This window comes from Podarcis muralis, chromosome 7 (genome assembly GCF_964188315.1).
Source record: "Podarcis muralis chromosome 7, rPodMur119.hap1.1, whole genome shotgun sequence".
In the NCBI taxonomy this organism is placed as follows: domain Eukaryota; kingdom Metazoa; phylum Chordata; class Lepidosauria; order Squamata; family Lacertidae; genus Podarcis; species Podarcis muralis.
Window position 1 is genome coordinate 17,796,183 of NC_135661.1, and position 24,010 is coordinate 17,820,192.

The 24,010-nt window shown below is 44.9% G+C and overlaps 1 protein-coding gene across 2 annotated transcripts in view; it reads left to right on the forward strand.

The window, feature by feature from the left end:
- MMEL1 (membrane metalloendopeptidase like 1) overlaps positions 1–24,010 on the forward strand; it is a 42,882-nt gene that overhangs the window by 6,526 nt on the left and 12,346 nt on the right. For both annotated transcript variants that reach the window (XM_077931321.1, XM_028740958.2), the window contains exons 3-13: positions 7,157–7,216; positions 8,975–9,136; positions 12,395–12,475; positions 13,723–13,818; positions 14,696–14,814; positions 16,693–16,758; positions 17,759–17,893; positions 18,337–18,426; positions 20,081–20,217; positions 21,780–21,873; positions 23,206–23,334. In XM_077931321.1, coding sequence (XP_077787447.1) covers positions 7,157–7,216; positions 8,975–9,136; positions 12,395–12,475; positions 13,723–13,818; positions 14,696–14,814; positions 16,693–16,758; positions 17,759–17,893; positions 18,337–18,426; positions 20,081–20,217; positions 21,780–21,873; positions 23,206–23,334 — 1,169 coding nt within the window. The remainder of the gene's footprint in view (positions 1–7,156; positions 7,217–8,974; positions 9,137–12,394; positions 12,476–13,722; positions 13,819–14,695; positions 14,815–16,692; positions 16,759–17,758; positions 17,894–18,336; positions 18,427–20,080; positions 20,218–21,779; positions 21,874–23,205; positions 23,335–24,010) is intronic.

Here is a 24,010-nt window from a genome sequence, read left to right on the forward strand (position 1 = left end):
TTAACTGCATATTTGGGTAAATTGTATACAGTGCTAAAAAAAACTATTTAGGAAAGAATTTGTTACCATTGCTTGGGAGGGGGGGATTGGGGGATAATTTGTGAGATCTCTTCTCCTAATGTGTGTGTGTGTGTGTGTGTGTGTGTGTGTGTGTGTTTGTGTGTGAATATGAATAAACTCACCACAATCCCATCTGCAGTTTTCAAGGTAAATCTCAACTTGACAAGAATGAAAATCAAGAAAGGAGTCCCTGTATAATCAAGGGCATTCTCCACATACCTTACAAGGGGTGAATAGTAATCCCAGATCCCAGGCAAAAAAGATAGCTGCCATTGCCCAGCATAGTACAGCAGATTAAATGTTGAGTTTCAACACAGAACACCAATATTTAAATACTCGCTGCTCCACAGAGTCTACTAACTGGGAAGCTCTGGGATTTGAGCAAATGAGAATATACAGAGTTTGTGTGTGTGTTTGTGTGTGTACACACACACACACACAGAGAGAGAGAGAGAGAGAGAGAGAGAGAGAGAGAGAGAGAATTTAAGTGGAGAGAGAAAATTTAAGAGAGAGAAAAGCTGTATAAGTGAAATAGAGGGGGGAAATTGAAATATTTTTTTTTTAAGATATTTATTGAAGTTTCAAAAAAAATTATATAAAATAAAAAGAGCAAAAATACAAACACAGACAACAAGTATAATTTCTATCCCTTATTTTCTTAATTCCTTACTTTCCCGACCTCCTCATACCTCCCCTTTCTGTATTCCAATTTCTGGGGAAATTGAAATATTATCCTCAGTTAACAATATTGAAAAGCTTGGTTAAGTTAACAAGAGCCCAGATTCTCAACATTCAGCTGGTAGACATAAGAATGTGTGTTTGCATCTGTCTCCTTGAGACAGTGTGCAGTGGAGAAAACGACTCCTTGTGCAGTGTGGATTTTAGGCAGAATGAGGAGAGGGGCTTATTTAGATGTAGACAATTTGGGATCTGCTACGCGTATCACGCTAGAGCAGGAGATGCAGTAAGCTTGTAAGAACTGAATAATTTTGTACCTTCTGCAGAAGCCCAAATGCAGTCTGTTGCTAGAAGAGTGAGTTTTAAAAGAACTCCCACACAGAACTGGGAAGGAGGGGGAGAGCGACATGCTGTATTTATTCTGCCTTGAAAAGCCTTTAAAAAAAAAAAAAAAAAAGGTTCTGATGGCAGCACTGATTTCCTCCTCGTTGGCTTTCTCGCCACTGAAGTGTTGCCTGAATATTTTGTCCCCGGGTTCATAAAAAATATACATGTTGTTGTGGAGGACAGAGTGGATACAGAGAAGCTTTCCCACCTCCATTCGTAGAACTAGAAATCAATCGTTCAGCAGAACCAGCTCCCAGTAGATTTAGGGAAGAGGAAAGGATTGTATTTCATTGATATCTCATTTTTAGCCTAAGAATCTTTAGAAGTAGTCCCTAAGAAGCCCACGGGGGACACATTCTCTTCTGGGCAGCATTCAGGGGAGGTACATGCCAATGGTAGGCAGGGCAAGAGGCAAAAGTAAGCAGAGAAATGAATGCCTCTGTATGGTAGGTGAGTTTCTGAACACACACAAACAGCCTTATCCCCCAACCAGGCAAACAAGGGGCATTATCAGAGGGTTTTTTTAAAAAAACTGTTTTTATTAAAAGATTTTCATGGGTAATAAAGGAATAATAATTAATAATTAATAATTAATAATTAATAATTAATAATTAATAATTAATAATTAATAATTAATAATAATAAATTTAATATTAATGCCCCACCCATCTGTCTGGGTTTCCCCAGCCACCCTGGGCAGCTTCCAACAAAATATTAAAATACATTAAAACATCAGTCATTAAAAACTTCCCTAAACAGGGCTGCCTTCAGGTGTCTTCTAAACATCAGATAGTTGTGTATTTCTTTGACATCGGATGGGAGGGCATTCCACAGGGTGGGTGCCGCTACCAAGAAGGTACATATAACGTCTCTGTTTTCAGTTTGTAGATTCTTTTCTGCATGTCAGTTACGTTCAATGTGAGACATTGCTGTCATGTGCATTCTGAGGTTGGGGGGAGAGAGAAGTAGGTCCAAGGAAATATTCCAGTGAGATCGAAACACTCGGGAAGGGTGCAAAGAAGAGCTGGTCATGGGGTGTAAGAAAAGCCCTGCTGGAATCAGGCAAAAGGCCCATTTGCTCCAGCAGCCTGTTCTCACAGTGGCCAACCAGACAGTGATGTAGCATGGGTTGCCAGTGCCCAGGGCAGAGTCAGTGTTGCACCCCCACAGACACAGTGGGCTGGGCAGCTGGGGTGGAGGTGCGCACCACAGCCCCAAAGGTTCAGCTTGGGTGCAGCTTGCCTCCCCATGGCTGCAGAAGGCAGTAGGGGCTCACCCATATGGCCTCAGTGAAGGAACCTGTTGTGGGGGTGCCTGGTTTGCCCCTCTCAGAATTTTGGGGCCCAGGGCCACTGTTAGAATTCCTGCTCTGTGATTGCAGACATGGGATTGTTGTCTATCACAGTGTATATTTTGACTCCACAGAGTAGGAAGTGATGGAGACAGGATGTTTGTGTTACTGTGATCTGTGAAGTAGGACTATTGTCCTTTGTTCTTTCTCTTTGCTGTCTGATTCTAGAGAGAAAGGGAGCCATGTTGCAGTGCTCCGTGTGTGTTTATATGTAAATAAAGTAGATTAGCCAAAATGCTGAGTTGCTGAGGTCGGTTACACAAGCTGCGAAGACTCTGCGGATCCCTAAGTGTGCTGATGTTTGTTGGCATCAGTCACTGTGATGTTCGGGCTGAAGGAAGCATTTGAAGCTCACAAACGATCGACCAGGAGGGCGAGAACATGCCAGCTGGGCAAGTGTCTCTGCCAGGATCCTACTCGAGTGTAGGGCAAGCTCCTGACAGCCACTACCCCTCCGCCTCCCATGCTATGCCACTGCAACCAGATGCCGGCAAGTAGGACCTGAGTACAACTACCCTCTGTCCAGTGATTCCAAGCAATGGTTATTCAGACCATATAGCCTATGACAAGGACATGGGTGGTGCTGTGGGTTAAACCACAGAGCCTAGGACTTGCTGATCAGAAGGTCAGCAGTTCGAATCCCCGCAACGGGGTGAGCTCCCGTTGCTCAGTCCCTGCTCCTGCCAACCTAGCAGTTCGAAAGCACATCAAAGTGCAAGTAGATCAATAAGTACCACTCTGGCGGTAAGGTAAATGGTGTTTCCATGCGCTGCTCTGGTTCATCAGAAGCGGCTTAGTCATGCTGACCACTTGACCCGGAAGCTGTATGCTGGCTCCCTCAGCCAATATAGCGAGATGAGCGCTGCAACCCCAGAGTCGGTCATGACTGGACCTAATGGTCAGGGGTCCCTTTACCTTTACCTTTATGGCCTACGACAGTGGAGGCAGAGCACAGCCACAATGGGCTTTCTTTCCAGGAATTTGTCCAATCCTCTTTTATAGCCACTGGAGCCAACTTCAGGGGGCTATGGGCAGTGGCAGAAGAAGCCAGTCAGGCACCTGGGGCGGGGCGCCCAGGGGCGGGGCTAGCCACCCATAGGGACTGGGCGCACTATGGGGCCTCCAGAGTCTGCCTGCCTCCTCCCACTCAGCCACCCTACAGCTGGGGGGGAGGCAGCGGGCAGGCCGTTTGGGCAGCGAGGAGCCTGCCCACGCCCAAGCCATCACATCTCTCCCAGGAGGCCCCGCAGTGAGTGCCTCCTGGCATTTTGTCACCCCCCTCAATGGTAACGCCTGGAGCGGCCCGCACCCACCACCCACCCCTTCCTCCACTCCGGCTATTGGTGCTTCAGCACCCACAATAATGTATTTGTGGATTGTGCCCCCAGAAAGTCGACGGGCAAAGCTGAAGCCCTTCATTGCAGGCGCCCACAATCTTCGTGCAAAATAGCACTGATTTACAGCCTTCCAAGTAGGTGGCCATTGCCCCCCTTATGTCAAATAAATCTTAGCTTTGTCCCTGTCTTAGAAAGGTATTAGGGTGACAGAAGGGTTAGGTCAGGATAAATCACTGTGAAATAAGCTCTCGGAAGGGGTGCTCTTTTGACAGATTCAGTAAAAGTAGTAGGACCCCCCCACACACACACACATAAGCGCCCCCCCACACACACACACACATATATAGACACACTCACAGAAGAAAAGCCCTGCTGGGTCAGGCAAATGACCTATCTAGCCCAGCATCCTGTTCTCACAGTGCCCAGTCACATGCCCATGGGAAACCTGCAATCAGGATTCAAGCACAGAAGCCCTCTCCTCTTCTGTGGCTCCAGAATCTGGTATTTGGAAGCATGGCCCTCCAAGTGTGGAGGCAGAGCATAGCCATCCCGGCTAATAGCTATTGATATCCCTCTCCTCCACAAATTTGTCTAATCTTCTTGTAAAGCCATCCAAGTTGGGGAGGAGTGAGTTCCATACTGTCAGGGCTGCCTCAGGTCCCAGCTCACAAGAGACCAACGCCAAGTCCAGTTTATATACAAAGAAGTTTATTGAAACATATTGTCCGCTCCACAGCCGAGGCGTGCAGCCCCACGTCTGTTACTCTTAGACCGCTGAAGTCCCCTCTGAGTCAGTCCCTCCTCTGCACCAGTTTAAGAGGGCTGTGCTGCTCCACCTCTTTCTTTCTTTCCTTTTCCGCAGGGTCTTTCTGCCCCCTGGGGTTTCGCCCCTCCTGGATTCCCCTGACGCTGAATCCCCAGACAGCTCTTCCCCCCTCCTGCGTGCTTTGGGACCTGGCTCCTCCTCCGGGCTCCCTGTGCTTCCGCGCGCCTCCACATTTGAACTTGGCGCGCGTTCGCAACCTCTAACCTTCCTCTTGACAGTTATACTACTCCCTGCACTACTCCCCTCCCCTTCCGGGAGGGTGTCTCGCTCCGATCTTCCCTCCTCCTCTGCTTTCGGACCTGCTTCCCCTGTCACACTGGAATCTCCACCCCCTTCACTGCGCTCTGGCGGGGAAGCCGGTCCCGACTCCCAGCTCCCACTTTGGGTTCCCCTGCTGGTCCCCTGCTCCTGACGAGTCCCCCCTGTGACTCCCCTTGACCTGACCACAGGCGCCCCCTTCTGGGAATCTTCCGATTCACTTGAAAGACTCATGGAATCCCTCAAGTCATCGTCATCCTCTTCCTCGCTGTCCTGGGATTCTTCCCCCTCGCTCTCCGTCTCCTCCCTCACCTGTGCCTCTGTCCCTGAACCCCTGACACATACTTTAATTGTGTGAAGAAGTGCTTTCTTTTCATCTGTCCCAAATCCTCAAACATTCAGCCTCCTTGGGATGCCCATGAGTTCGAGTGTTATGAGGGAGGGAGAAAACCATTCCTCTATCCGCTTTCTCCATGCCAGGCATAATCTTCTATCGTGTCACTTTTTACTCTTTTCTCTAAGCCAGTGTTTCCCAAACTTGGCTCTCCAGCTGTTTTTTGGACTACAACTCCCATCGCCCCCAGTGGTCAGGAACGATGGGAACTGTAGTCCGAAAACAGCTGGAGAGCCAAGTTTGGGAAAACACTGTTCTAAACAGCTGGAGAGCCAAGTTTGGGAAAACACTGTGCTGCAGCCTTTTCTCATAGGGGAGCCGATCCATCCCTTTGATCATTTTGGTGGTCCTTTTCTGAGCCTTCTCCAAGTCAACTCAATATATATATATATATTCTAACTATAAGAAAAACCAAACTTCACACATTGGCGTTTGTGTTATCGGTGTCACCCAAATCCTCCAAGTTCAGGAACACTCTGCAGAAAGTTTACACATTTATATCCATTCCCCATGGTGATGCAAATAAAAATATCCTGCTGGTTCTGGGTCTCGGTGATTTTCACACCTACATAAAAAACAAGGGCTACTGAAACCAAAGATGGCCATCAAGCTGGATTGGATTGTGGGAGTTCTTGGTGAGGAGAGCAGGAGGGTGGGAATCCTAAGAAGCTGTGTTATGTTTGTGGGGGAAAGAACGTGGTTGAGCTGGCTTGAGAGGAGGCATTGCAAGATGTCCAGGCGTGTCACACATTTCTCAAGGTCTGAGTCTGAAGATACAAAGATGCCCACAAACTTGGCTCTAAAGGAGGGGAACCTCAGACCTGTGGCCCAAATACTGCCCTCCAACTCCTCTATTTGAACTGCAGGGCATTTCACCAGGCTTCATTCCCTCTCAAAGGCAACATCATCCTTTGGTGCTTTTTCATGGTTGGAATGTGCCCTGAATCTGTGACGATGCCTCATGTGCTGGGAATCACAAGTGGGGAGAGTGCTGTTGTGCTCAAGTCCTGCTTGTGGGCTTCCCATCATGGGCAACTGGTTGGCCACTGTGAGAGCAGGGTGGTGTGCCTGATCCAGAAGGGCTCTTCTCATGTAGAACAGGAGACATGATAGAGGTGTATAGAATTATGTATGGCGTTGAGCAGGTGGACAGAGGATAGTTTTTCTCCCTCATAACACTAGAACTCAGGGCCATGCAATGAAGCTGAATGTTCAAAGATTCAGGATGAAAGAAAATACTTCTTCATGCAGCACATATTCGATCCCACGGGATCTAGTGATGACCACTAACCTGGAGAACTAGCCTCTTCTCCAGGAATTTCTGTCAATGGTAAAGGTAAAGGTAAAGGGACCCCTGACCATTAGGTCCAGTCGTGGCCGACTCTGGGGTTGGGGCGCTCATCTCACTTTATTGGCCGAGGGAGCCGGAGTACAGCTTCCAGGTCATGTGGCCAGCATGACTAAGCCGCTTCTGACAAACCAGAGCAGTGCACGGAAATGCCGTTTACCTTCCCGCCAGAGCGGTACCTATTTATCTACTCACACTTTGACGTGCTTTCGAACTGCTAGGTTGGCAGGAGCAGGGACCGAGCAACGGGAGCTCACCCCATTGCAGGGATTCGAACTGCCGACCTTCTGATCGGCAAGTCCCAGGCTCTGTGGTTTAACCCACAGTGCCACCTGTGTCCCGTGTCAATGGTATCTAGCCACAATGGCTATGTCCTGCCTCCACTGTCAGAGGCAGTATGTCTCTGAATACGAGTTACTGGAAATTTCAGGTATGGAGAGGTTTGTTGGCATGTGGGGTTTTTTTGTACAATCCTTGTGAATGGTCATTGTTTTATGTGCTTTTCTTATATCCACAGATTTACAGAATGGTGCCAGTCCACAGAACGTCTGTACCACCCGTGGGTGTGTAACAGCAGGTAAAAATGACATTCTTTCCTGAATCATTCTTTTTTTGCCTGCTGAGATCCACTACAGGGAATGTGCAGGCATAGCAGACCAATGAAGTCAGCAGGATTGAACCCTCCACTCATCAGCTATGGGTAGTGCTCCACTATTGTGTTCTCTGCAAGGAACATACTGAAAAAGCAGGTGTCTCCCAACTCCACCCACCAACCAACTTTGACAGTACCTCCCACTTTTGAGCCACTAGCTGTCAACATGATGTCAAATGATTGTTGGCCCTGCTTGGAATCCCTAAGACAGTTGGATGGTACCTTGTACGCCTCCTTCCGGCAACTCCTTCAGCCAAGCTGGTGCCACAAGTATTGCTTTGCTTTCCTTTGGACTACATTGACAAGACCAAAAGGGGTGGGGTCTTGTCATCTGGGCAGCCCAAGACCTCCTTACACACTGCCAAGGTTTGTGCCCTGGGGAGGTTACATTGGTGCTGCTACTACAGCCGTCTGACTTCACCCCCAGAGGTGCACTTTATTGTATCTCAAAACAGACAGATGCCAAGAAGGCTGACTCCACCCACTTGTCAAAGTTGTGCCGTGGTGGTGGGAGAGATAATGATCTGTCCCCCTGGGCCAAAAATGTTCCACATAACCCTGGGTTAGGGGGAGCCCAGAAAAGGCAAATGATCAGGTAACTTAATCAGAGTATTTTTCTGAATAAATTTTGGCTCTGTCCTCATTTTGATGTTTATTAGATACAATAGGAGTGGTGGACTTTTTCAGTCTGAGGGCCACATGACCTTCTGGGCAACCTTCAGGGGGCCACATGCTAATGGTGGGTAGGGCTAGAGGCAAAACTGGGAAGAACCACTAATGTAAAGCAACTAATGTTATGTTTATACAGTAGGCTGGGTTCTAAACACACCCCTCTATATCCCATGTTCTAAAGCACACTGGTTGCCATTTTGTTTCCAGTCCCAGTTCAAGGGGCTTGCATTAGCATGGGGGGAGCTACTTAATTATAAGCATTATTTAATTATTTTTGCAAACAGTTACCAAGTGTGTAGTGTTCTCTGCCAGAACAATTCCAGCTCTAGGTGAATTCTTTCTTCTTTCTTTCTTTCTTTCTTTCTTTCTTTCTTTCTTTCTTTCCAAGTAATTTTTATTGCTTTTCATTTTTTTAACGAATTAACATGAAATTAATTCCAATTTAATACAAATTTAAAAGTTTACTCCCCATCCCGCTCCCTTGATGTTTCACTTCCCACCCTTAATTTCATTTCAAAATATTTTAGCTTTTCAATCTTAATTTCCCCCCCTATTTTCTTCTTTACTTCCCATCAGCTGCTCTTCTTCAATCCCTGCCAGACTTCTACTTAGCTATAACATATTCGCAAATATCAAGAAGAATTGCTCCTCACTTTGTCAGCCCACATGCATCCTTAATTTTAAAATCAACAAATCACAAACACACAAAAAAGCTCTAGGGGAAATTCAAGCTCTAGGGCAGTGATGGCCAAACTTGGCCCTCCAGCTGTTTTGCGACTACAGTTCCCATCATCCCTGACCACTGGTCCTGTTAGCTAGGGATGATGGGAGTTGTAGTCCCAAAACAGCTGGAGGGCCAAGTTTGGCCATCACTGCTCTAGGGGGATGTGCTGCCTCTAACAGCTGGCAAACAACAGCTGGGAATGCGCTCAATTATTGGGCACCACAAGAGTACTTGAAAGCATTCTGCTTCCCCAGTAATGGACACTTTTATGTTTTCATGACATGCAGCTGCCAGAATAATTCAGAACATGGACCCCACGGCAGAACCTTGCCAGAATTTTTACCAGTATGCCTGTGGAGGCTGGCTCAGTCGTCATGTCATCCCAGAGACCAGTTCCAGATACAACATCTTTGACACACTGAGGGATGAACTGGAGATTATTCTCAAAGGTGAGGATCTCTTTTCTGTACTTTCCCATTACCTGTCTACTTCCCCACTCAGTGCTAGATCTGTGCACCAGCTAAGTATGCTGCAGTCATGGACTCAGATTATGACGTTCATATATATATATATATATATATATATATATATATATATATATATATGCAGGTTTTGGTGTCCTCGGGTGTCTTCCCGTGTAAAAGTTGGGGTGTCTAGGCGACGTTTCGACGAGGTCTCACTCGTCATCTTTTGGCTGGTGCGTTTGGCCAAAAGCACCAGCCTGAAGATGACGAGTGAGACCTCGTCGAAACGTCGCCTAGACACCCCAACTTTTACACGGGAAGACACCCGAGGACACCAAAACCTGCATTCCTGTACCCGTGAAAATCTACGAAAGCAAATATATATATATATATATATATATATATGCAGGTTTTGGTGTCCTCGGGTATCTTCCCGTGTAAAAGTTGGGGTGTCTAGGCGACGTTTCGACGAGGTCTCACTCGTCATCTTCAGGCAGGTGCTTTCGGCTTCTTGTTACTGGAACAGAGCAGGATCTCAGTGTTTGAGTTCCTATAAATACTGTTGAGGAGGTGTGGCCTCCAATGTTTTGGGCAGAGAGGAAGTTCCTAGGCTAGTGTGCCTTTTCTTCTTTTGTTCCTTAATTGCTTGAGGGATATCTTGAGTGATTTCTTGAGTGATATCCTGAGTACCACTTAGGTGGGTCATTAGGTGTGGATTAGTTGCTAAAGCCTTTGTGTCTTGACCTCTTGAACTTTGTGAAGAGTTTTTCTGAGAAGATGGGTGTACTACATTTAGTTGTGCTCTGGCTTGGCTTCGTGTATAGGGGCGAGCTGTGGTTTTGTGGCCTGTGCCAGCCAGATCTGTGTAGGGATTGCAGGGGGGTGCAGCATCCGGAGGTGCCACCATGGTTTGGCTACTGGATGGTGTCTGTAATTTATCTGTGGAGAGGGTCTGGGTTTGGGTCTGGTGTGGTTGATTGGTGATGGCGTTCTGTGTGCCTCTGGATCTGGTGTCAGTTTTTGTGGGGAGGGCTAATTTCCAGATGTCTGGCAAGCGGGATGTGTCGTCACGCTTGTTCATGTTGTGAGGGTGTTTCTCTATCTCGATGGCTTCCATGATTATTCTCTTGTGGTGATGTTCCATGTTAGAGAGCAATTTGGAATCTGCAAAATTAATTTCGTGTCCTGTTTCTTTCATGTGTTGGAAGAGAGAGGAAGTTTTTTCTTCTTTTTTGACGGCATTCTTGTGTTCTGCGATACGTGCATTTATTCGTCTGTTTGTTTGTCCAATGTACGTGGCTGGGCAGACTTTGCAGGGTATTTCATAGACCCCTTGGTTTTCCAACTGGATTTTATCCTTGGGGTTTCTGAGGATATTGGCTATTTTTTGGTTGGCGCAAAAGGCTGTTTTGATATTGTGTTTATGGAGGATTTTGCTAATTTTATCTGTAGTGCCCTTGATATAAGGAAGGAGGGCCATGCCATTGTTTTCTTCTGTGTCTTGGTTTTTGGGGGGTGTTTCTTTTTGGATTAGCTTCGTAACCCTGTTTTGCTGGTATCCATTGGCAATTAACACATTTGAGAGATTCTGTAACTCAGTTGTCAAGTGGTCTTTGTCAGCCAGGCGTTTGGTTCTGGAGATGAGAGTCTTGGCTACGGAGTTATTCTGGAGATGAGAGTCTTGGCTACGGAGTTATTATTCCTCTCTGCCCAAAACATTGGAGGCCACACCTCCTCAACAGTATTTATAGGAACTCAAACACTGAGATCCTGCTCTGTTCCAGTAACAAGAAGCCGAAAGCACCTGCCTGAAGATGACGAGTGAGACCTCGTCGAAACGTCGCCTAGACACCCCAACTTTTACACGGGAAGATACCCGAGGACACCAAAACCTGCATTCCTGTACCCGTGAAAATCTACGAAAGCATATATATATATATATATATATATATATATATATATATATATATATAAAAGTTTTTTTAACATATCATTTTCAACACTTATTAAACATACTTTTATATCTTATACAATTTTTTTGACTGCCATCAATCACATCTGAAATTTTTCCAATCTTTTTCACTTAGTTTACATTTCTTACTTCCACTATTACACTTAAATATCATAACTAATATCTCTCCTCTTTCTCTTCTTTGTAATATTTCATATATTCCTCCTTACAAAACTTCTTGTAGTCCTAGTAGCGTAATTTGTTGATTACAGTTGCTCTTCAAATAGTACGTATATTTCTTCCAATCTTCTGTGAATCTCTGGTCCCGCAGGTTTCGAATCTTTCCTGTCATCTTGTCCAATTCAGTGTAGTCCACAGATTATGAGGTTCTAAATACCTCCCCCCAAAAGAAAATACCAGGTAGATTGTTAGCCACCTCCATCCAAGGTCTGTATATGCCAATGGAAAGTCTCTGTTCATTGGCATTATGCATGATTAATTCAACAATACTGTCAAGGAGGTGGTGTCCTTGTTGCATGTTGCACAAAGATGCAAAACCTTGGAGAGCGTTGCAATAGAAAATGCTCCGGCAGATGGCAGTAGAGAACTTGAGTGCCTTGTTCACTATTAAGTTGTATTTCAACCAACAGGTGGCTGTAAACAGCTTCCAGTATAGCTTGTTTTGGTCTCTGCAACTTCAGCCCATAGAAAGCACAAGCAAGAACCCAGCAACTGGTGATTTCAGCCAGGAAGAATAGGCCCAATTGTCAGTGATTTCAGCCAACAGGTTAGCAAATCCCTGTTTCCAGCATTAAGAGCATAAGAAGAATTTGCTGGATCAAACCAAAGGTCCTTCTAATCCAGTGGTTCCCAACCTTTTTTTGGCCATGCCCCACCTAAGCATCTCTAAAATCCTGACCCCGCCCCGTGACATATAATTATTGCTATTCAAAAAGTAAACTCCTATTCACGTGGTGGAAGTCTAAAAAGCCATTCACTGTTAATAACTCATTCTCAAATTGCCCCCCTTAAAAAATCAAATTGCCCCCTTGTGGGGCATGCACCCCATGCTGGGAACCACAGTTCTAATCCAACATTCTCTTCTCACAGTGGCCCAACCAGCAATTGCTATTCAGAGACAGTGAAGGCAGAAACCACAAGTACTTTATCAGCTACTGCAGCCATGACCTCACCTGCACCCAAACAGAGAGAACAGAGAAGCCATGTTAACTTTCTGGGAAACTGCTAGCATTGCAGGTCATTGTGCTATCATGACCCTTTTCTTCCTCCAGGTGTGCTAGAGACACCAGAGCAGGAAGATCGGGAAGCCTTCCAGAAGGCGAAAATGCTTTATAGATCTTGTATGAATGAAAGTGAGTATTCTCCTCCTCTTTATTAAACCACTGAGCCTAGGGGTTGCTGATCAGAAGGTTGGGGATTTGAATCCCCACGACAGGGTGAGCTCCCGTTGTTTGGTCCCTGCTCCTACCCACCTAGCAGTTCGAAAGCACGTCAAAGTGCAAGTATAGGTACCGCTCCGGCGGGAAGGTAAACGGCGTTTCCGTGCGCTGCTCTGGTTCGCCAGAAGCGGCTTAGTCCTGCTGGCCACATGACCTGGAAGCTGTACATTCGGCCAATAAAACGAGATGAGCGCCGCAACCCCAGAGTTGTCCATGACCCAAGCTAATGGTCAGGGGTCCTTTTAGCTTTACCTATATATGGTTTACAATGTAGCTAAAGAAATAATGCATTGCATATTTTATTGGTTAGGGGAAGGGAAGCTCAGTGACAGAGCATCTGCTTTGCATGCAGAAGGACCCAGGTTTGGACCCAATAGTCGGACAATGTATGGTAGCTTCCTATAGTCATTTCTTCTTTCAGATACCTGTTTTAGATGCACTTATTTCTATTGTCTCCAATGTTGATTGGTGACATGCTACATGTTGCAAGTGTTGGGATGCAGCTTGTGCTGGAGGCTGATGTGCCTGCATGGGAAAGAGGAGAGAGAGGAACCTCCAGGCATATTAAGCATATTCGGCCAGGTTCGGGAAGGAGCTGTCTGAGGTCCTGGACAGCCACTGCAAACCTAAGGAGATAATACTGAGCTCTGGGTCAGTATGACGTAGCTTCCTTTATCTTCACGGATCTGCCATAGCTCTGTGGCTGGAGCTCTGCATATAGACACTCCCAGGGTCAAACCACAGCATTTCCAGCTGCAGCTGCGAATCTCCCTTGTCCGAAACCCTGTAGTGCCTCTGCCAGTCAGTGTAGGTAACACTGAGCTTGATCTTCCAATTCCTTGGTACAGTGGATGCTTCGGTTGCAAATGTGATCCATGCGGGAGGCATGTTCACAACCCACAGTGTTCGCAACCTGCAGCACCGCATCTGTGCAGGTTGTGATTCGGCACTTCTGTCCTTGCACAAAGCACGATTTAGTGCTTCTGTGCATGTGTGACTGCCGAAACCCATTTTGGTACTTTCAGGTTTCGGCGCGTCCGTAACCCAAAAAAAGGCAACCTTAAGCGTCTGCAACCGGAGGTATGACTGTGCTAGGATCCCTATTCTCATTCATTTTTTTTCCCCCTTCCTGTTGCTTTCCTTTCCTTTCCCATTCACAGGCATCATAGAGCAACGCGACTCATTGCCTCTGCTTGAGGTCTTGCAGACGGTTGGAGGCTGGCCAGTGGCTTCTGCAGACTGGAATATTACAAACGGTAACAAGAAGGCCAGGGGAACTTTGAGGTTGTTGTTGTTGGCAACCAAGCAGTGTATACATTTTATGAAATAAATAAATAATAGTAAAAAAAAGAGGGTGCACATCTTTGAGCAGGGATGAGGCAAATCTAAAAAAAAAAAGTAGTATAAACACTGACAACTAGGAAACACTGGCCTGTGAGCGCTCCAGTAGGAGAACAGCCTTTACCAAAGGTGTCATGGGCTTTGAAGACGCTCAAACCCAGGACGCAAGGGAGAAACGTGCTAGGAGGAAGGCACGCTTGGCAAACCCTCACCATGATCAACTCCTGCCTGGAAACCTATGTCCCCACTGTGGAAGGACCTCCACAGTCACTTACTGACTCATTGTTAAAACCGTGTTAATGGAAGACAATCTTACTCGGCTATGAGTGATCACCAAAGAAGAAGAAGCTATAACACTTCAAATCCCAAACTCTGGTACTTGGGTGAGGACTGAGGGTGATGCCCTATGGGGTGAAGCCCTGTCCTTCCAACTCATCATTCTATGTGGGTTATATGGGTGGTACGTTGGAGACAGCAGATTCAACCTGCAGGGGCTGCGTGCCCCATTTCTCTGCTTGAGACAAAATGGGGAAGTGCTGCCCCACACTGCTGTGCCACCCACTGCAAAACCACCACCACCTGCACCACTGCCATGTCACCCACCTCCATTGACACCACACCACCTCTGCTGCTCTGGTTTAGTCATAAGTTATTGCTTAGAGATAATTGTGATACATAAGTAGTTGAAATAGGAACATTATTATTATTATTATTATTATTATTATTATTATTATTATTATTATTGTTATTATTATACATCTCATTTTCTTTTCTTTAATCCTTTTGCCACAGAGCCAAACTGGAAAATAGAAGACAAGCTTGCCTTATTGAATTTCCAATATAACGCACGGGTCCTCATTGACATGTTTGTGTGGCATGACGACCGGGATTCCAGCAGAAATATAATTTATGTAAGAAAGCATCAAATCAGGGAATTGTGGTACTTTAGGTTGGTGGGCTGCTCTTCTTTGCCCATTGCATGCATTTGTACATTTCACTCCCCCATACCCAATATTTTATGGATATTGTCTTCTACTATTCCTCTTCCATCTGTTTAAGATTTCATCATCATCATCTTCACCACTTTTAATTTGTAATCCGTCTTTTTATCTTACAATACCCAAGGTGGTTTACAAGCTGAAGAAACAAAGAATGTACACCTTATAACATTCTAATGCAATACAAAAATGTGATAATAAAACATAACTTTAAAATAAGCAACCTACATCAAATAAAGTAACATTCAACAATCATTAGAATACTACAGAATGATATTACATATCAGCAAATAAAAATTAAATAGAAATCTATTCATAACAATTGCAATAAATAATTTCTAAACTATTTCAATTTCATTGAAACACAGATATATAGCATGTGGCACAGTCCTTCTAGGCAGGTGGGAATTGCATGTAGTCCTTGAAATAAACAGCATCTCCAAATAAAGAACTAGAACAGTAAGAAGGAAGCTGGTATGCTGGGCTTCGTGTGCTGTTTCCCCAAACAGAAAGGACTGGGTTGTAACCAATGCTTCCCAAGTATACCCATTGAAATTAATGGACCTGGCTAACTTAGATATAACCCACTGTATTGCAAGTTGTTTCTGCTCAGTATTGAAGGACAAGTCAACCATCAGCTCTAGCAAAAGACAGATGATCTTTTTGTGCAAGTAGATAGATAGATAAATTTTATTGTCATTGTCCGTATATACACAGTATACACAACAACGAAAATCAAACACCCACCCAAAGACCGGGTTCACATACACATTTGCACGTATCTCCAACACTCTCATCCTATTCAGACATAATCTATAAAAACATAACATAATCCAGAATATAACATAACCTATTAAAGGCATAACATAACCTAAAACCTATCTCATTCCTTCCTACTCCCTGCTTGCTATTTCTTGCAACTGGCCCTGAGATCATTATTTAGTGCAATCAGAGCTCTTGGATAGAAACTATTCAGAAGGCGTGTGGTTCGTGTTTTCATTGTCCTATATCTTCTGCCCGAAGGCAACAGTTCAAAGAAGTTGTGAGCAGGATGGGTGGGATCTCTCAGGATATTGTGTGACTTCTTCAAAGTGTGAGACGTGAAGATCTCATCCAGGGTTGGTAGTTGGAGCCCAATAACATTCTGGGCAATTTTAATTATTCTCTGTAAAGCTTTTTTATCCGTTTCAGAGCTGCTCCCATACCACGATAATATACTATAGGTTAAGACACTCTCGATGGTACTGTGATAATAGGACAGAAGTAGGTGCTGAGATAGATTCAGTCCCCTGAGCATTCTCAGGAAATACAACCTCCCCTGCACCTTCCTCACAACCATATTAAGTAGAAGACAGATCATGGTGCCTTCCTGATGTTGTTGAACTATAGTTCCCATCATCTCAGACAATTGACCATGCTGTCTGGAGCTGATGGGAGTTGTAGTCCAACAATATCTGGAGGGTGCCTATCCCTGCTATATGTGGTGTGCTACTTGAGATCCTAAGGATGCTGTGGATTGAACCTTCACTTGGTTCCCTAAAGCTATTGTATGCTGAGTCACACGATTGGTCCATTAGCTCGGTATTGTATCTTCCAATTCGTAACAGCTCCTCTGCATCTTAATAAGAAATGTCCCAGAGCTGGACATTCTTTGAATTAGAAATGTCAGCAATTGAATCTGGGGCCTTCCATATGCAAATCATTTGGTCGTCTTCTAAGCGATGGGTTTTTGATACTGAGATCATCTGTTGAATCCTTTCCTACACAATAAGAGAGATTCTTTTCTTCCAGATTGACCAGCCTGGGTTGGGAATGCCCTCAAGAGATTACTACTTTAGTGATGGCAACTACCAAAGAGTAAGTATTTTAACAGTTTCCAAACTTCACTTTCACCTTTTGAACATCACAATTTTGAAAGATTCCAGGGATCCCACACATCCTGTCAACAATCTACTAAAATAGCTGCTACAGTGGTACCTCAGGTTACATACGCTTCAGGTTACATACGCTTCAGGTTACAGACTCCACTAACCCAGAAATAGTGCTTCAGGTTAAGAACTTTGCTTTAGGATGAGAACAGAAATTGTGCTCCGGCGGCGCGGCAGCAGCAGGAGACCCCATGAGCTAAAGTGGTGCTTCAGGTTAAGAACAGTTTCAGGTTAAGAATGGACCTCCAGAACGAATTAAGTACTTAACCCGAGGTACCACTGTATTCTATTCTCTGCTCCATTCATGGTTTATGTGCTGGTCTGAGGGAGATCTCCTAAAACATTGATGGGGATTATGACAATCTCTACACACCCCAGAACTTTTACTACTCTTGGCAAATTCTTTCAACACTTATTTCAATCTGAGACAAAGAAGAGTTTGGGTGCTCATAGGAGGTCATCTCTTCTTCTTAGTTACAAGACCCCAAAGTTCATTTTCTGGCCTGAGCCTACTAAGTTTTTCTTGCCTCTGCTGATTAAAATATCAACAGCCATGCTCAACCCTAAAGTGGTCCTTGAGAGACACCAGTCCCAGATAATTTAGAACATATTTTGGGGGGGGCTGTGTTCTTTCAGATGTTGTTGGCCATCAACTCCCATCAGCTGCAGCCAGCACTGTAGATGGTCAGGCACGGTGGGAGTTGTAGTCCAACATCAACTGAAGGACCACAGGCTCCCCATCTTTGGTTTAGAGATTTATACTTCAGATGTAGGACTATCCAACGAATTGGAAGCCACTGAACTATCCAGTGGTAGTCTCTACCTTCAGTGTTTCTGACTGTTAACAACTTTGCCTGATGAATTTATTGCGTCTGGACTGTGCTTAAATGCAAATTTCTAACATCTTCTCTTTGTCCTCCTCTGTTTAGGTGAGGGAAGCTTACTTCCAGTACATGGTCCTCATTGCCAAGATGATTAGAGAAGATATGAATATGTCCAAAGATGACAACTTTGTCCAGGAAGAAATGAGAAAGGTTATGGAATTTGAAACAGATGTAGCAAATGTGAGTACAGCATTTTTTTGGAAAGCTGAAGAGTAAATCCAAAGAGGAATGAGGACTGCAGTATATATAGTGTTATAGCCAATGTTAGTACACTCAGATGTAGACCCATTGGGTTGTATCAAATGTAGCACTAATTTAAACTCACATAGTGGTGTACTTGTTCCAGTGGTGAAATGCTTTGTGCCAGTGGAACATTGTGGTGCATGAGAATGCATAAGCACATTGCTGGTGACTTTGTTGTGCAATAGCCAGAGCAATGAGTTTTTGTCAGCATAACTGTTCCATTGGATTCCTCCACTACACAATGTGATAACTCACAAAGAGCCCTTGAGCCAATGGACAGAGAACTTTCTGGGTGTCCCATCCAAGGAGTAACTTCCGAATTGTCCTTGAAATTTCTGTTTTGGCACAACATGAGGGCAACTCTGATCTTTGCTTTCTAGGCTACAGTGCCCACAGAGGAAAGGCATGATGTGACTTTGCTATACAACAAAATGACTGTTGCTGAACTCCAGGAAAAGTTTGAACTAAACGTAAGTGTTTGAAGACCTGCTTTTTAATTTGCTATTGGAATGACAATCTCAGATTCCAAAACATAACATGTTGTTTAGTAATAGCAGTTGGGTTGGGTGAATCTGACAATGTTGGTTTCTGTCCGTTTTGGGGTTTCACGCTCTTAAGTTCAGTTCTCCACATTTCTACACCAGTTTGCAATTTTTGTGTGCCTGGAGATCTGCTCTGCAAAATTCAGAGATGTGCAAATTTCAAAGGATGATTGTTCTTCCGTTTGCAATTTGTTTAGGAAAGTACTAATTAGGTCTGTTCATCTTTACGTGTGAAAGGAATTGAAACCTCCCCCGCCCCTAGTTAGCAGTAGAGGAGGCCATGACTATGTTCTGAAGGAAGCCTCAGAACCTAGTCCTGCTCTGTCCAATCAAGGCACAGGCAAAATGAAGCATACCAGTAGTAGCTGGTGGGGCAAATGGGGCTGTGTTGCTCTCCCGGCTTTCTAATGCCACATATCATTACCACTTCCTGAGAAGAGGAGGAGGAGGAGGGGCAAGGCAGTGGGGATCATGCTGTGGGTGCAATGGTGGAGCTAATCTGATCCTCCCAACACTGCGCCTGCACCTTGCTGAGCTCCCTGCTGCCTTGCTCCCCTCCCCCCGGTAAGCAACAGTGATGTGCAGCATTAGGAAGTCAGGAGAGCAACACAGCCCCACTTGCCCCACCAACTACTACTGGTAAGCTTCATTTGGCCTGTGCCTCGATTGGACCCAGAGGGCAGGACTAGCATCGATGGGTGGACATTACAGGGAAGCAAATTTCAGCTATACATTCAGTGACTTCAGAATGGTTAGAGCTGATCAGCGATGGAACAGACTGCCTCAGGAAATGTCTTGGAGATGCTCAGGCAGGGGCACCTGTCCACCTGTCAGGGATGCTTCAATTGCACCCTACATTACAGGTTGTGCATGGAGCGTGGAGGGCTCAAGGAAGATGTGAGCTGTGCTCCAAAAGCACCTTGGCAAGGTTGAAGAGCACTGGACCAGGGTTCCTTAGAGCACTACATTCTATGGACTCTCTCCCTATGAATCCTTTTCTGCATGATGATAAATACCTTTGAATGGGACATGTTGAGGAATGCATTATCTAGGGATGCTTAAGGAATCCAGTCTTTGTGATTTGATATAAACCGAACTGGATCTCCTGAACTAGTGTGTCCACCAGCTTTTGCACTTCCTGATCAATTCCCCCACCCCTTCTTTTAATACTGTGCATATACAGTGGTACCTCGGGTTACATACGCTTCAGGTTACAGATGCTTCAGGTTACAGACTCCGCTAACCCAGAAATAATACCTCGAGTTAAGAACTTTGCTTCCAGATGAGAACAGAAATTGTGCAGCAGCAGCGCAGCAGCAGCTGGAGGCCCCATTAGCTAAAGTGGTCTTCAGGTTAAGAACAGTTTCAGGTTAAGAAAGGACCTCCGGAATGAATTAAGTACTTAACCCGAGGTACCACTGTATCGGGAATTAAATTCATTGAGCAAATCCCTTTGCTAAGTCAAGTTCAAGGAAAAACAATTTCAATAGGACCACGGAGGGATGAAAATGGAATTTCCCAATATCTTTTTAAAGGACTTGTTTTCATTTCCCCCTTCCCCCACTCTCTCTCTCTCATCTAGGGGTTCAATTGGACACTCTTCATCCAAAATGTAATGTCTTCGGTTAACGTTGAGATCAGTCCCAATGAGGAGGTGGTCGTGCACGGAATGCCATATCTCCGGGAGCTAAAAGCTGTCATCGCCAGTTATTCAGCCAGGTAGGGATGCCAGATTTCTTGGACTGAGGTGGGGGAGGGAAGAGGGAAGAAGGGAGCAAATATAAAAACATAAAGAGAGAGAAAATGAAACAGTAAAAGAGAAGCAGAAAGTAAAACAGAGAAACAAACAGGGAGAAGAGGGGTTGGGGAGAAATACAGTTCAGTCCACATTTAGAGATGTATTTACTTAATCTGCATTTCCCAAGCAACACACAGATCAAAACACAGACATCTTTCAAAAATTCACACTTTTCTGAATTTTTCATTCCAGTTTTCCAGCCAGGTAATATGAACAAAAATGCATATGCTAGAGTAGAGTGTGCCTATAAATGCACATATTAGTGAAACTAACGTACAAAAGTGCATTTTAGAGAAATCATCTTGCAAAAAACCCCAGCATGCTTATTATTGGTGAAACAAACAAGGAAAAATGCATTGTATTTATTAAGTTACATGGCTTTGCAAAAAAATGTGTATATTAGGCAAAACATTATTATCATCATTATTATTATTTATTTGCAAACTGATGTTGAAATGTGAAGACGTGAACTTAAAGCTGAAAAAAGAGAAACTGAGCGAAATTAAAACTGACAGAGCATGACTGAGTAAAAGAGAAACACAGAAAGAGGGAGAGAAACTGAATAGAAAGAGACACAGTGAGTGAGTGAGTGAGTGAGAGAGAGTGACCCATCTGCACTATACATTTAAAGCAGTATCATGGTGCTTCACAGTCATAGCTTCCCCCAAAGAATTCTGGGAGCTGTAGTTCAAGTGTGATGAGAGTTGTTGGGAGACCCGTATTCTTTGAGGGAAGTCATGACTGCTTAAATTGGCATCATAGTGCTTTCAGTGTATGGGTTGAAAGTGACCACAGTGTCACTCTTTAAATGATGACATTGGACTTACTATGGCTGCAGCGCTATGTGCACAGCTCCATTAAACGTTGTTGTTGTTGTTTAGTCGTTTAGTCGTGTCCGACTCTTCGTGACCCCATGGACCAGAGCACGCCAGGCACTCCTGTCTTCCACTGCCTCCCGCAGTTTGGTCAAACTCATGTTGGTAGCTTTGAGAACACTGTCCAGCCATCTCGTCCTCTGTCATCCTCTTCTCCTTGTGCCCTCAATCTTTCCCAACATCAGGGTCTTTTCCAGGGAGTCTTCTCTTCTCATGAGGTGGCCAAAGTATTGGAGCCTCAGCTTCAGGATCTGTCCTTCCAGTGAGCACTCAGGGCTGAGTACTCATTAAGCATAGCATTAATCATAGCAGGACTTAATGGCTGAGTAAATTGGCTGAGGACTGCACTGCAAGTTATAGCAGAGCTTATGCATTCCATATGCTTCAGAGTGTCTTTTACTGAATGATGCAGTAATGGGGGCAGTGGGGAGGGGAAAGACAATTTAACCCCTTCCTTCCTAGATGTTTATCAGTTCAAAATTGCCCAGAGGGGGTTTAAATTTCAAGAGGGTTTTAGTAATTAAATTATGTAGTGAGCAACCCGTTTAACAATTCCTCATTTCTGCTCTTCCTGTCGTCCCCCCCCCCATGAACGCATACACCCCCAGCACAATCCAGAACTATCTGGTGTGGCGCCTGGTACTCGACAGACTCAGCGGTTTGAGCCGGCGTTTCAAGGAGGCCAGGGCAAACTACCGAAAGGTAACACACTTTTTACTCACAGGTTTTACTGATATCATTTTGGGCGGAGCCATTTACTAGTGTTATAGGTACTTTTTACTTTCTTTGGGAGGGGGGAATTTCTAGACGTATGTTGCAATTGGATTATCAAGATGGCCGCCGACCTCTGAGGCAAGGTGAGGCAGCTGCTCTCACCGTTTTATTGTTTTATTGCCCTATTTTATTGTTTTATTGTTTACTTCCTTGTTATTTCACTGGTAAGACTCTGATGGGATTTCTGCTGAGATACTAAAAAATATATACAGATTGGTGAGCATCACCACTTGCTAACTATAAGTAAACTCTACTCTAACCATTTAGAGCACTATCTATTGGACTGGATTAAAATGAACAGAATTATTGGCCCTGAACAGATCACATTTACAAAACAGAAATCACATGCCAGGGATTGAAGTGTATCTTGATTGCTTACATATTTCCTTTTGTGGCTTGTATTTATTTCACTTGTGTACATTTATTTATTTATTTATTTATTTATTTATTTATTTATTTGAGATATGCCCAGAGCATAGCGCTTCACAGTACTGGGCAATCAGCTGATAGTTGGGTATTCCGCAGCCCCAATCCAAGCACTCCGCAAGCTCCAAGGATATGCTGATGAAGGCTGCATCTTTGCCAGGATGGTTTGCTTTCAAAGTATGCAGGCTAAAAAAAAATGGGTCATCTGACATCATTGCAATGGCAGGTGGTTGATGGGTAGATGACCTGTCAAACTTGGCCCGTAGCAGGTGGAAGTGATAAACATTATGGCTCCCCAGCCTGATCTAATTCTCCCCATCACCACCACCCTGCAGGAGGGCATTAAGATAATCTATACCAGGGATTGTCAACCTGGTTCCTACTGCCCACTAGTGGGTGTTTCAGGATTCTAGGTGGGCGGTAGGGGGTTCTATGGCACAAGCTGAATCCTCCTTCCATCAAGCACTGGTGGGCGGTAAGGAAATTTTACCATCAGGAAAGATGCATTAGTGCAGACATAGGCAAACTCCGGCCCTCCAGATGTTTGGGAGTACAATTCCCATCATCCCTAGCTAACAGGACCAGTGGTCAGGGATGATGGGAATTGTAGTCCCAAACATCTGTAGGGCTGGAGTTTGCCTATGCCTGCATTAGTGGGTGGTGGGTATAAAAAGGTAGACTACCCCTGGTCTAGACTGTGGACAACCTTAGAACAAAGAACAAGGAGCTTGTGCTGGGCAGATAAGGGGTTCGGAAGCCAGCTGAAGGGATGTTGGGAGCAGGCGTGACGTGGTCTGGATGACGAGAGAAGTTTTGGGACTTCTTTTCTCCAAGGCACTTTATGGCATGATGCTAGAAGAAGCTCGGTGGCGGGAATGTGTGAGCTACGTCAACACCAACATGGAGAATGCAGTAGGAGCTCTGTATGTTAGAGAGACTTTTGCTGGCAAGAGCAAAAGTATGGTATGTTGTTGTCTCTTGATTTTCTTATTTTTCCATGTTCCTACCCCCCTCACCGTCCCAGCCACTGTGAGTCATGCCTCCACCTACGTTCACAGTCCTATCCATAAAGCTGGTTCCAGTGTAATGTTAACTCTAGTTTAGCATTACAATAATGAGAGAAGACAAGTCTTGGACCCTCACAAAGGCCTCAAGCTTGGAAGGTTTCACTGCAGTTTCTCACGGCATCCAAACCCCAAAACCAAAACCTTGATCCTGACTTGTTTGATGAAGGAAGCCCACTTCAAACCACAGTTTATAAAGTCGTTGTTTTCCCCAAGAAACTATTGCTAGCTTTAACCTCAGTTTAGAGTTTGGGGGCAATGCTAAACTGTGGTTAATGTGAATCGGGAAGTGAAAATGACTGACCTCGTCATAGCCATATTAAAGTGTGAATTTCAGTGATGTCCAAACAAGCCCATGGTTCTGTCTTTTGATCATGCAGCAATATAGGATGGGAACTGACACAGATACATTTCTGCTAGCAAAGAAACCACCTTAATGTGCCCAGCTTAGCCCACACCAACGGCACTGACTTGGGCCCCACACTGTAGGTGCCTAGCGTGCCCCAACCACATCATAATATCATAACACACATGCCGTGACATCATGACGCACGCTGTAGTGTCATGATGTCATA